Source organism: Gadus macrocephalus, chromosome 4 (genome assembly GCF_031168955.1).
Source record: "Gadus macrocephalus chromosome 4, ASM3116895v1".
NCBI classification, from domain to species: domain Eukaryota; kingdom Metazoa; phylum Chordata; class Actinopteri; order Gadiformes; family Gadidae; genus Gadus; species Gadus macrocephalus.
Window position 1 is genome coordinate 1795623 of NC_082385.1, and position 13469 is coordinate 1809091.

The 13469-nt window shown below is 43.3% G+C and overlaps 1 protein-coding gene across 1 annotated transcript in view; it reads left to right on the plus strand.

Annotated features, from left to right (window-relative positions):
* Positions 1-13469, plus strand: part of LOC132455604 (uncharacterized) — a 174763-nt gene that overhangs the window by 8785 nt on the left and 152509 nt on the right. Inside the window, exons 11-16 of the mRNA XM_060049494.1 lie at positions 379-445; positions 575-692; positions 1248-3102; positions 6205-6378; positions 7449-7622; positions 9037-9210. Coding sequence (XP_059905477.1) covers positions 379-445; positions 575-692; positions 1248-3102; positions 6205-6378; positions 7449-7622; positions 9037-9210 — 2562 coding nt within the window. The remainder of the gene's footprint in view (positions 1-378; positions 446-574; positions 693-1247; positions 3103-6204; positions 6379-7448; positions 7623-9036; positions 9211-13469) is intronic.

Consider the following 13469-nt stretch of genomic DNA (forward strand, 5'->3'; position numbering starts at 1 on the left):
GTGCATAGGCCTGTCATCAGGGGTCTCAGGATGGTTGGCTTTACAAAAGCAAGGGCAAAACTTGCCAAATACTGCTCAATATCCTCCATCATTGGAAGCCGCCACATTTTGAGGAGAAGATGTTGTGTGTATCCATAATCTGCTGTTTGAATTGTCATCAGACCCACATTGAGAGATAATGCCTGAGCAATGTTTTTTATCTGTAACATTTATTTTCTTATGTACATTTATTATGAATTGCGGACATAAATAAAGAAGTTAAAATGTGTGTGTGTGTGTGTGTGTGTGTGTGTGTGTGTGTGTGTGTGTGTGTGTGTGTGTGTGTGTGTGTGTGTGTGTGTGTGTGTGTGTGTGTGTGTGTGTGTGTGTTCTCCACAGACACCAGGAGAGGTCAAAGGTTACCAGTGCTCAGTCTGTACAGCAGCATCAAACAGGGCTGATCAAGGTATGTAAATGTCCAACAAGACATTTGACTTTAGCTCTACAGGAACATTAAAAAGCATCTCTTGAGATTCTCCCAGCGGGACGAGAATCCAGGACAGTAAAGTTCTCCTTGATGTTTGTTCTGTTCCAGAGGGCTGAGGAGAATAGACACCCTTTCCTAGACAAGATGCTGAAGAAGTTCTGGATGGGTCCCTTCCTACATTACCCACAATGCTCAGAGATTAACAGGGAGGAGGAGGAGGTGAATGGTAAGAAGGAGGAGCAGAGGAGGCGCACCATAGAGGGAGTGGTGGAAATCTTGAAAACAGAGAAGAAACACACATTTTGGAGGGAAGTAGGAGATTATTGTTTGTTCTGTTCAGACTAAATGACATAATGTGAAACATTTCTAACTTTGATGCAGAGATATCTTTCCTCTTTGGGGTTAAATGGTTTGATCCAGATATGTAGGGTTATTGTTGGGGTGTCAGGTTAAATGGTTTGATCCAGAAATGTATGGTTATTGTTGGTCTTACAGGTTAAAGAACGTTAAACACTGTCTTGTTATATCAGCATAGCAAGTCACTTTACACTAATTCACTATCCTTATTAATATAATTTGACCAATCATATTTCTGGAAATGACGAAATAGTCCTGAACATTTTTAATCTATAACATTCAGTCCTTGTCACAAACAGCTTCTCCGACCACAAGTAATGAAGCCACTAAATATCATGAAGTTGATAATTAAAAGGAAATATTTACCTATTTCCACTGATGTCACCTTCCTCTAACTGATGTCTTCTGTTGTTTTCTCTTTTAGGATCTGATGCTGTCGAGTGCCAACATAAAATAAAGTCTAATTTGAAGAAGAAGTTCAGGGTTGTGTTTGAGGGAATCGCTATAGCAGGACAGCGAACAGATCTGAATGACTTCCTCACAGAGATCTTCCTCACAGAGAGAGGCAGTGGAGAGGTCAACAAGGAACATGAGGTCAGACTGATTGAAACAGCTTCCAGGAAACCAGCCATGGAGGAAACACCAATCAGATGTGAGGACATCTTTAAACCCGTACCTGGAAGAGATCAACCAATCAGGACAATGATGACAACTGGGGTGGCCGGCATTGGTAAAACCGTCTTAACACAGAAGTTCACTCTGGACTGGGCCAAAGGCAAAGCCAACCAGGACTTACACTTCACATTTCTCCTCACTTTCAGAGAGATGAATTTACTAAAAGGGAAAGAATTTAGCTTGGTGGAACTTCTTCATCACTTCTTTATTGAGACCAAAGAAGCAGGAATCTGCAGTTACGACCGGTTTCAAGTTGTCTTCATCTTGGATGGTCTGGATGAGTGTCGACTTCCTCTGGACTTCCAGAGAAACCCGATCTGGACTGATGTCACAAAGTCCACCTCGGTGGACGTGTTGCTGACAAACCTCATCAGGGGCGACCTGCTTCCCTCCGCTCGCATCTGGATAACCACACGCCCTGCGGCAGCCAATCAGATCCCTGCTAAATGTGTTGACATGGTGACAGAGGTGAGAGGGTTCACCGACCCACAGAAAGAGGAGTACTTCAGGAAGAGAATCAGAGAGAAGACACTGGCCAGCACAATCATCTCCCACGTCAAAAAATCACGAAGCCTCCACATCATGTGTCACATCCCAGTCTTCTGTTGGATCACGGCTACAGTTCTGCAGGACCTCTTCAAAACATCCAAGATAGGAGATGAGATACCCAAGACCGTGACTCAGATGTACAGCCACTTCCTGAGGGTCCAGTCCAAACAGGTGAACAGAGAGTATCCTGGGAGAGCTGAACCAGATGCCCACTGGAGTTCAGAGAGCAGGGAGATCATTGTTTCTCTGGGAAAACTGGCTTTTAACCAGCTGGAGAAAGGCCACCTGATCTTCTACGAGGCAGACCTGGCAGAGTGTGACATCGATATCAGAGCAGCCTCAGTGTACTCAGGAGTGTTCACCCAGATCTTTAAAGAGGAGTGTGATCTGTACCAAGACAAGGTGTTCTGCTTTGTCCATCTGAGCCTCCAGGAGTTTCTCGCTGCCCTTTATGTCTTTAAGTCCTTCATCAACACTGATGTCAATCTGCTCTCAGAAGAACCACCAACATCCAGGCAAGATAAACTCCTCCACCTCTACCAGAGTGCTGTGGACAAGGCCTTACAGAGTGAGAACGGACACCTGGACTTGTTCCTCCGCTTCCTCCTGGGCCTCTCTCTGGAGACTAATCAGAATCGCCTACGAGGTCTACTGGAAATACCTAAAAAAGGATACCTAGAAAAAGATTTAATGAAGAACATTTGGTTAAGAGAAGATCTGGCGAGGCGGAGAAGTAGACGAAGATGGACCAAGCAGAAAACAATGTCTTACATCAAGGGGAAGATAGATGGAGATCTCTCTCCAGAGAGAACCATGAATCTGTTCCACTGTCTGAATGAGCTGAACGACTGTTCTCTAGTGGACCAGATCCAACTGTCCCTGACATCAGGAAGTCTGTTCAAAACGCATGTCTCTCCTGCTCAGTGGTCAGCTCTGGTCCTCATCTTACTGTCATCAGAAAAGGAGCTGGAAGTGTTTGACCTGAAGGAATACTCAGCTTCAGAGGAGGGTCTTCTGAGGCTGCTGCCATTGGTCAAAGCCTCCAAAACATCTCTGTAGGTTCATTAATAACATGTATCACAATACACACAACACAATATACCTGATAGTAGAATATAAAAGTTATGATAACATAGAAAACATCTTTCGAGGTTAACTTATAACATGTATCTCAATATACACAACGTTATATTGTGTAACCAGGTTGAAACTCAAACTCAAATGCTCTATTCATTAATAATATTGTTTAATAATAGTTAAATACAGCTGTGTTTAAATATGTAGCTATATGTATGAACAAGTACCTACTTATTGATACGGATAGATTCATAAATATAAGTTTATTATTAATAAAAGCATTTTAACCTTGGTTACATGGAAGATATGGGTTTAACCAATAGGATTGGTTGATCAAGACACTTCAGGGTCATAAGGGAGAAGGGTGAGAGGTTTGATTGAGCGGAAAAAAAATGAGAGAGAGGGTAGAGACGAAGGAGGAGAGTACTTTATTTTCTGTAGAGATCGCCCAACTAAATGATATTTCAACATTTACTTATTAGTTGTTACCAGTAGCGGCGCCAAAAAATTATGATTGCAGGAGATACGGAGGGCTAGATTGTTTATAGCAGGGGCTGATACATTTTGACGCAAAAAAACCCCGCTGTGGTCGCCAAGTGTTGCAACGGATCCTGGGAGGGTCGACGGCTTCGAGGCAGACGTGGTTGTGGGCGATAGGATGTGTGTTTCAGGTGTGTGTGTGGTGTGTTTACATAAAGTCCCTCTCAGGGTCGTGCGGAGTATGGGCCACGAGAGTTGCAAACTCTTATAACTTGGGCTCCCGTCTGGTCGTTCACGTGCTGCTCGCCTCCTTACTATTAAAAACGTAATTTACCATTAATATTTGTCGCAACAAATTGACTGGGCGTTTTGAGAGGGGGAGCTTAGAGGGGGCTCAGGCTTTTTAGGGGAGCTTAAGCCCCTTGCCCCCCCTTGTGTCGCCGCTGGTTGTAACCCTGATACACAAAACATCTCTGTTTTTTTTGTCATCACCATCACACAACACCACCATGTCTGTGTGCATATGTAGAATCTTCCTTCTTCTCTTATCTGCGCCGCAAAAACCAAAACATAATTACCGATCCTTCTCTGTTCAGCAATACTATCTGTACATATCCTGTACATTTCGTGGAAAGACTCCTGTAAGTTTATTAGAGTTGCCAGAGCAGCTTGACGGTCCGACGCATGGAAATAATCCAACATGCTCATTTATTTCCTGTACTGGCGCTGTTTGTAACGTAAACGCGTACGCAACGTGAGCAGATCTGAGCCGAGTTTTGCGTCTTGGCAGTGTAGATGGAAACGCAACGGCGGAGCGTATTAAAATGTTCCACTCTGGAGGGTGGTTTCAGATTTTTCAGTTTTTAAGCCCCAAAAACGCTGTCAACGTCTTTAAACGAAAGGCACTTCCGATAAAATATTTAGTGGTTTTGGGCCAAACACTGCAAAAATTCCAATATTGAATACAAATAAGAATCTAATGCAGTGGCGGCTGGTGAATTTTATTTTAGGTGGGGCTGAAAGTTTGAAAACCAAACCCCTGTGGGGGGGTCTGGGGGCATTGTCCCCCAGAAGATTTTATTTTGATTTTCACATGCAAACGAAGCATTCTGGTGCATTCTGACAAAATAATAAAGACAAAATAGAACATTTCCTTACAAAGACGAATGGGGCCGGGGAACTAAGTTTTAAATTAATTGATTAGCCTTGTAGAATTCAGCAAGATTAAAAGTGCAAATACATCAACAAAATTCATATAAATGGGCAACCTTTTGTGTGGTTGTTCAAGACACACTGAAGGCATGATGCCACCATAGGTTTGCAGAGAACTATATACAATATGCACACTGAAGGCATGATGCCACCATAGGTTTGCAGAGAACTATCTACAATATGCACACTGAAGGCATGATGCCACCATAGGTTTGCAGAGAACTATATACAATATGCACACTGAAGGCATGATGCCACCATAGGTTTGCAGAGAACTATATACAATATGCACACTGAAGGCATGATGCCACATTGGTTTGCAGAGAACTATATACAATATGCACACTGAAGGCATGATGCCACCATAGGTTTGGAGAGAACTATATACAATACAACTATATACAATATGCAAACTTGAAAGGGGTGGGGTGGTGGTGGGGGTTGTGAAAATATGTCGATTTTTGTCAACTTCTTCGTTGCGTCGTCTTACCCCTATTCGATGACCCTCATCCAGCTGTGTAGCGATGCTCATTCTGCCTACCATGGCTAGTTTGACACAGTTATTCATGTGAATCATGGATCGTTCATGTTTCTTCAACCTTTCAGAGAGATGCTTGAGGTCTGTTATTCCAGCTTCGGTCCAGGCAGAATCAGATGAAGATTTGAAAAGCAGACAAGGAAAGCAAAGCAGCGCATTTTTTGATCTGCATCCAGTTAGCAAATCCTTTTTGTCAAACTAAGTCAGCGTGAAACTCCTTGTGTAGGACTTCTGCTTCTCTTTGGAAGGCTGTGTAATATGAATGTTCTTCGGCCTGTCTGGTCCGAGTTGTTTAATTTGAACCTTTTCAGCGTACGTTCTCCTTGCAAATGGGTTTTCTACGAGCGATTGAACCGAATTCGGGGGTAATTCTTCCATATTGAGCACAGCTGCCAGGGTTTGGGGCTCCAAGTGCCAGCGCCCCAAACCCTTCATTAAAGTGAATGGCATCAGAATTGCTATGGCCACTCTGAGTGAACGACGGTTTGGGGCGCCGTGAGCTGGCGCAACTAGAAGTGAATTTAGTCTGTTTAGAGCCTGAATTTCGCCATGAAATATAAATACAGTGCCAGAATATCAATTCAGTGTGCATTTTTAAGTAAAATTAAATGGTTCGAAATTTTATTTATTTTTTATTTTATTTTCTTTGGTGGGGGAGGGGGGGCGGTGCCCTAGCGCCCTCTATGGGCGAGCCGCCAATGATCTAATGTATTGACTGGTATATATTAGTTAAATTAATAAAACATCTCTGATTAAAGATTTCAAAACAAGTCCTTCATTATATTCATAGTAAACGCCTCAAGCTACTTTAATAACAGTTCCTAACTTGTTCTGTTTATTGTGTGTGCAGGCTCAATGGCTGTCATCTGTCAGAGAGATGCTGTGAAGCTCTGGCCTCAGTTCTCAGCTCCAACTCCTCTAGTCTGACAGAGCTTGACCTGAGTACCAATGATCTGCAGGATTCAGGAGTCAAGCTGCTCTCTGCTGGACTGGGGAGTCCACACTGTACCCTGGAAACTCTCAGGTCAGTTTTACTCAATGGTCAAACAGTTACACAACAAATACCACATCAGAGGACATTGAACAGATTTACCTCCAGAATGTTAACAGGTCTTAATAAATAAGTAGAATATGTCCTCTCAGGGCTCAAGACACATTTTCTACTGGTGCCACTAACTTTTTAATTTGGTGGCACCCTAACAAATGTGGTTGCACCCCTTTATTAAACGTGAAAATGTCCTTGGTCACGTACCGTCCATCTGTGTCCATTCATGTGAACAGATTCACTCACTTTAAATAAACGGTGTAATACTTTGATTGCATAGGGGGTATTTTTCTGTTTTTACCGCCAGCGCATCGACATCTCTATTCTCACCAACCAACTCTTCATCCTCAATCAAATAGCTATTAATAATAACCCGCTGCTGATTGGATAATATACTCCAATTAGGATTTATCTTCTTCTCTTGTTCATCCAGACTAGTGCATTTCTTCACAGGCTCTTGAACAACGCTAGTGCTGCGGTGACATTTCAATGTAACTTTGCACTAAGTTCAAACCACTATTTTAGTTTTCTGATCAAAGCAGAGTGTCTTCATGGGAACTTAAGTGGGTCGTGATTCCCAATAGAGCGATCACACCAGCGCCGCAATACAGCCACACTTTAACACTGAACCAAACCTTGGCTGACTGCGTTCATCGCAGCGCCACTGTCACTTATCCTATCAAACACGAGACCTGAATCTCACTCTATTTGTGTTACCATAACAGTAAAAGGTGAACATTGGATTCAGTTTGTTAATCATGGTATAAGGTGTACGTTTTATTACATTCACTTCTTCTCATAATCATGTAGTTAGACAGTAAGGTGGACTTTAGAGTTTTTGAGTAAAGTTTAGTAACATTTTCATCTAAGAACTGGCTCTTTTTAGGGACATTGTCAGGAGTTCGTTATTCATCTGACCTCTTAGTAAGTCAAATTTTGAAGATCTACTGTACTGACATTTAGTTAAACTAATAAAACATGTATAATAACAAATTTCGAATAAAACATTAAACCCAGTTCCTAACATGTTGTGTTTATTGTGTGTGAAGGATGACTGGCTGTCAGCTGTCAGAGAGATGCTGTGAAGCTCTGGCCTCAGTTCTCAGCTCCAACTCCTCTAGTCTGAGAGAGCTGTACCTGAGCTTCAACGATCTGCAGGATTCAGGAGTGAAGCTGCTCTCTGCTGGACTGGGGAGTCCACACTGTAAACTGGAAACTCTCAGGTCAGTTTTACTCAAAGGTTACTCAAACAGTTACACCACTAGTTCCACATCAGAGGACCGTTATATAACTCAGTACCTGCGATGACCATATCCATGACTTTGGTATCATTGGATATATTAGACCTTGAGGTGGATATTCTAATACATCCATATGCCTGCAACTTTTCAATTACAAATATGAACTCAAAATATACTAATATTGCCCCCCCACTGTCCCCCGTACACGGGACGGTGATCGTTTAGAGAAGGGTGAAGAAAAGGGGGTCTTGGGAGGGTCTGAGCCTTAGTTGGAAACCTCAGACCCCCTGAAAGCCTCGACAGAAACATTATGGAGGGTCTCTGGAAAGATCTAAAAAAAACATTTGTAACTTGCAATTGTCACACAAAACGTGTTTTAAGGCTTACTATATCCAGTGCTCATTATCTAAAACAATTGGACAACTACTCTCACCGTGTAAGTAGTCTATCGGCCAGTCGTTTATTTAGTAAACTGTCTCTTGTAACAGATGATGTAGGCCAGAGTGCCACCATTAGAAAATTAACATTATTTGTCAGAGGGGGTTTGCAAATATATTTGCAAATATCTTTGTATTGTATGTTACTTATCTTAATGTATTTTAAATTTCACATGAACACATTAAGTTGTTGTTGTGAGCACTGCTTCATACAGCAGGTCTGAACATCACTGACTGCTTTAATGAGTCACTTAAACCGTTAGAACAGAGCATGAGTCACAGGAAGGCCTGGGCCTGTGCACTGATCTTTCATTTGTTTTCTGACATTAAAAGGTTGTCACCTTTTTGGGCCATCACCAGTTTGCACCCCTGATAATAATACTTTTGATCATGTTAGTGGTTTCCCTGAATGATATATAATCTAGATGGTAGTACAATCTAACCGAGTTCTAGGTAAAGGTGATACTTTAATCAAGTGAAATATAAAGAAGCCCAAAGTCCTGTCATTGAGTGGACCTCGCTCCACAAGGGAATAGGGACTAGGGCTTGGGGCGCTACAATACTGATATATTATGTGGCCGTTGAATGCCGGCTTGTTTCCGGGAAGGCCTTCTTCCACGGGTGGCGCTGTCGCAAATGGTCCCAATCTAAATGTGGAGTGGTTTAGAAAACCTAACGTATTATGTGTGAGAAGCTTTCTCTTGGCCATCTTCAACCGCTGGCCGGAAGGAGCTCCACACATCCACACACACCTCGCCGCCGGTGTCCCTTCACTGGACCAGGAAGTGCTTCATAAAATAACCTTCTACGTCACCAAGGCAACGCCACTTGAGTTTGGAGTAGGACATTCACTAACTGGTTGGCAGACTGGAAAAACACAGGATTTTACTTGTGTGTGTGTGTGTGTGTGTGTGTGTGTGTGTGTGTGTGTGTGTGTGTGTGTGTGTGTGTGTGTGTAGCTTGTCTGGCTGCCTGGTCACACAGGAAGGCTGTTTATCTCTGATCTCAGCGCTGAGCTCCAACCCCTCCCATCTGAGAGAGCTGGACCTGAGCTACAATCACCCAGGAGACTCTGGAGCTGAGCTGCTCTCTGGTTTACTGAAGAATCCACACTGGAGACTGGGCACTCTCAGGTATGGAGAAGACAGCTCCCCACTCAGGGACAAAGTCTCCTACAAGGATTCAAGCCGCTGCTCGATGAAGTGGTTTGAAAAGGCAGCTGTAACTGATGATGAAGGTGAATGTTTCAACATGCTGCTCTCACTTTGATTCCCCCCCAGTGTGGAGCACGGTGGAGTGTTGAGGCTGAAACCAGTTCCACTGAGATGTAAGTGTCCGTTTGATTCATCACAACACACACTCACTATTGAGATGGAAAGTCCATCCACACAGCAGGAAGTGAGATCAGATCCTACTGGGAATGAAGATGATGGTCGACATCATGTGTCGAACCGTCACATTTAAACCTGCTTGCATAAAACCCAGCAGGTATTACATTGTTTTATTACACGGGTCTTTTCAACGTTCCGTTCACTTGCATGGGCACTTCACAACTTCCGGCGGTCAATTATTTTAGGATAATTCATTGGTAACGGATGAATAATGACCGCTGTCAAGGTAAACAAAAGGACTTTTTGCCTATGGTATCACTCCGCACGTAGTCCGGTAACATGTCAATGTAATAAGCGGGATATGTATCAACCCAAGCGCTGTCGGTTGCTAAGCGACGACGTCAACGTCTTGGGCGGACTATTTCTCTGCTGATCAACACTATGAATGCTGGTAACCAATACATTGTAAATACATTGTTTCTTTTTGGGAAGTAGCCGTGTAATAAGCGGGATAATGTATCGAACTTCGCCGGTCATTATCGAAAAATAAGCCCCTTCATGGCGAAGCAAGACACCTCCGCTGCACGTCGGTGTCCTGTTCGCCCTGTCGGGGCTTATTTTCTCGATAATGACCGGCGTTCTATACATTATCCCTTACATATTATGTATTGGATAGTTGGTAATGTTTTGATTATGATCAGACATAGTAATGATAATGATCATGAACCTAACATCTGGTCTCAGACTGTAGTATTTTGGGTATACTGACAATAAGTAGACGGACACAGACTTTACTCTTTACTTATTTATTGAGAACTCGAAAACGTGGCTCTCCCGCACAGCGACCGTACATACAATGGCTAGCTCAGGATAGGTAGTGGTGAGCTACTGCACACAGCGATTGCACTACTGCCCCTAGTGGTGGGATGTAAGTATCCCACTCTGCAACAAGACCAACATGTTCTGCTGCTGCCCCTAGTGGTCGGATGTAAGTATCTCACTCTGCAACAAGACTATCATATTCTGCTGGGGGCCCCCAACAAATGTCCCGGTATGGGCGTGTCCTTTGTCCAAGTATGGGCATGTCCTTTGTCCCAGTATGGGCGTGGCCTTTGTCCCAGTATGGGCGTGTCTTTTGTCCCAGTATGGGCGTGTCCTTTGTCCCAATATGGGCGTGGCCTTTGTCCGATACCGCCCGTCTGTGTTCCTTCATGTGAAGAGTTTCACACTTGTTTTTAATTCATATGTGCGTGCGGACGTTGAGATGGGTTGTGACATACGATTGGTACCAGACGGCCATTGTCAATGCCCCTTCTAATTCTAATTAATAAAAAATAATAATATATAATTTATTGTTTCTCGGCGACCCGATACCACGTGAGTCACGACCCGATACCACATGATTGACGACCCGGTACCACGTGAGTCCCGACCCGGTACCGGGTGCCGACCCATAGGTTGGGGGTCAGGGTTAGGATCAGCTCTCACCGATGAGTTCAGAGGAGAGGGCTGAAGGAGGTCGCTGAAGCGCTGAGTGGCGGCGCGGCTCCTCAGATTAGCGGGGAGACGCTGGCTCTCATTACTGGAGGCTGAAGCTGTTCATCCTCATCAGATGATAAGACACAGACATCTGAACACTCCCCAGTGTCTGTGTGGTCAGCAGCTCATCATGTCTGGTTCTCCCTCAGATGCCTGTGACCTCACACTGGACCCCAACACGGCCAACGAATACCTCTCTCTGTCTGAGGACAACAGCAAGGTGACGCTGGTTGGAGAGGACCAGTCGTATCCGGATCACCCAGAGAGATTTGACTACTATCCCCAGGTGTTGGGTAGAGAGGCTCTGATTGGCCGCTGTTACTGGGAGGTAGAGTGGAAAGGAGAGGTTGTTATAGGAGTGACATACAGAGGAATCCCAAGGAGAGGACGGGGTGGTGACAGCGGGCTTGGAGAGAACAACAAGTCCTGGATTCTTTATTGTCATGATGATCGTTACTCTGCCTGGTACGACGGTATAGAGACAGCCCTCCCTCTCCCCCCCGCTGGCTCCACCAGAGTAGGAGTGTATCTGGACCGGCCTGCTGGCTCTCTGTCCTTCTACAGAGTGTCCCCAGGTGGAGGAGGGTCCTCAGACACACTGACACACCTCCACACCTTCCAGGCCTCCTTCACCCAGGAGGACCTCCTCCCTGGGGTTGGGGTAGGGTGGGGGTCCTCAATGTCTCTTTGTCCGTTGTAGACACACACACACACACACACACACACACACACACACACACACACACACACACACACACACACACACACACACACACACACACACACACACACACACACACACACACACACACACACATTCATGAGTGAGAGCATAGAGAGGCCTCAGGTGAGCTCTGCTGTGTTGTAGAGGAGCTGCTCTGGCCTGGTCAGGATCGGAGGGGGGGTACAGACTGATTTACATGTGTGGGTCTATGTTTTCTCAGATAGGGGTCATCAAGTTATCTCCCTGTGTGTTTCTCCGGATGACCGTCCCCCAACCGACCCCCACGGGGACTGCCCCGATCTTGTTGCCCCCCCTCAGGGTAGCCCCCCCCCCCCCCCCCAGGTCTGGTGCCCCAAACGTCTCAAAGCTTCTAAGGCTCAGCCTTCCTCTGGGCCCTTTACTGTAACGCGTCAATTTGTATTAATCGTGTTAAAATAAGATTGCGTTAAAGCGTAATTAATGTTTTAACTTGTCCAGCCCTAGTATCTATAAATATAAACTCACATATACACACACAGTAGCACCCATATATAAATACACACATGCATATTCAAACAAGTGAGCACACAAACACTGTATGTATATATCAAGACGCAAAGGATTTCTTGGGCTTCTGAAAGTTAATTAACTCTGAAAGGAAAAGACTTAAGACCTTCCATGAGGTTAACTAAGCAGGTTTTACAAAGAATATATTTCTAATGACAAATGCATTTTAAATATTGATTGATAGTGAATCGAAATATGTTTATACTACAATATTTTGTATGTTTTCAGCCGTTTAGAGTTTCATAATGCATTGCTCTGATATCAGTTTTATATTCATAATGCAAATGATCAATTCATGTGCCTGAAAAAGCCTATAAACTGATCACTTTTATTATGAAGGAAATATGCTTTGTTACTTTTCTTATTTGAGAAATAACTTGAACATCGTTTTTGTTTATTGATTTTTCGTGCTTTTCGTTTCATGTCATTTTTTTGATATGTTTGATTATTATTGATACAGGGAATACCTTCGGTGAATTGTAATTCCTACATACAGGCTACAGGGCAGTCTCTAGGCTTTATGTGAAAAAGAAAATGACCAAGCATTTGTTTATAATTAATTTGAAAAAAAAAGTGTGTATAATCAGCACCCACTCACCTAACAGACGGAGAGAACATCACGCAATTGGGTTATATGACTTATATCCTAATACATTTTCTTACACAACAGTACTTTTATCTATTGTCTTGATATTATTGGATTATGTAATAATCCAATAATTAGTATTGTATTGGATTGATATTAATGTAACTAATGCACTGGTCTATGAAACCAAAATAAGTAGATGCGAATGTATGTCGATGCATTTTAATGTATAGTTTTATAATTGTGAACACGAAAACATACACAGGCCTAATAAAATCAGTTTTTTTGCAAATACAAATGTGTTGTGGGCTTTATTAAAGACAAACGGTAGACACCTGAATGCACGGATGAGATCATCTTTTGACAGTAACAAATCATATTTTTATTATATGGATATACATTTGTATGTTTTGAATATGAAACCTTGATGGAAAGACAAACCATTCAAAGCTCAGGTTTACAATAATGAAACATTTATACTGAAACAGTGAAGAAGACAACAACGCGGAAGTTTTGGAGGTTTTGGTTAATCTTTGCATCTCAGATTCCACACTTAGATAGATGCTAACATTGCTCAGTGAATAACAGAGAACGCAATCTATAAAGGAGGAAATCAGAAGAGGAACCATGTGTATTATCTCAGCAGAGTGGAAAATGTGTTTGTGA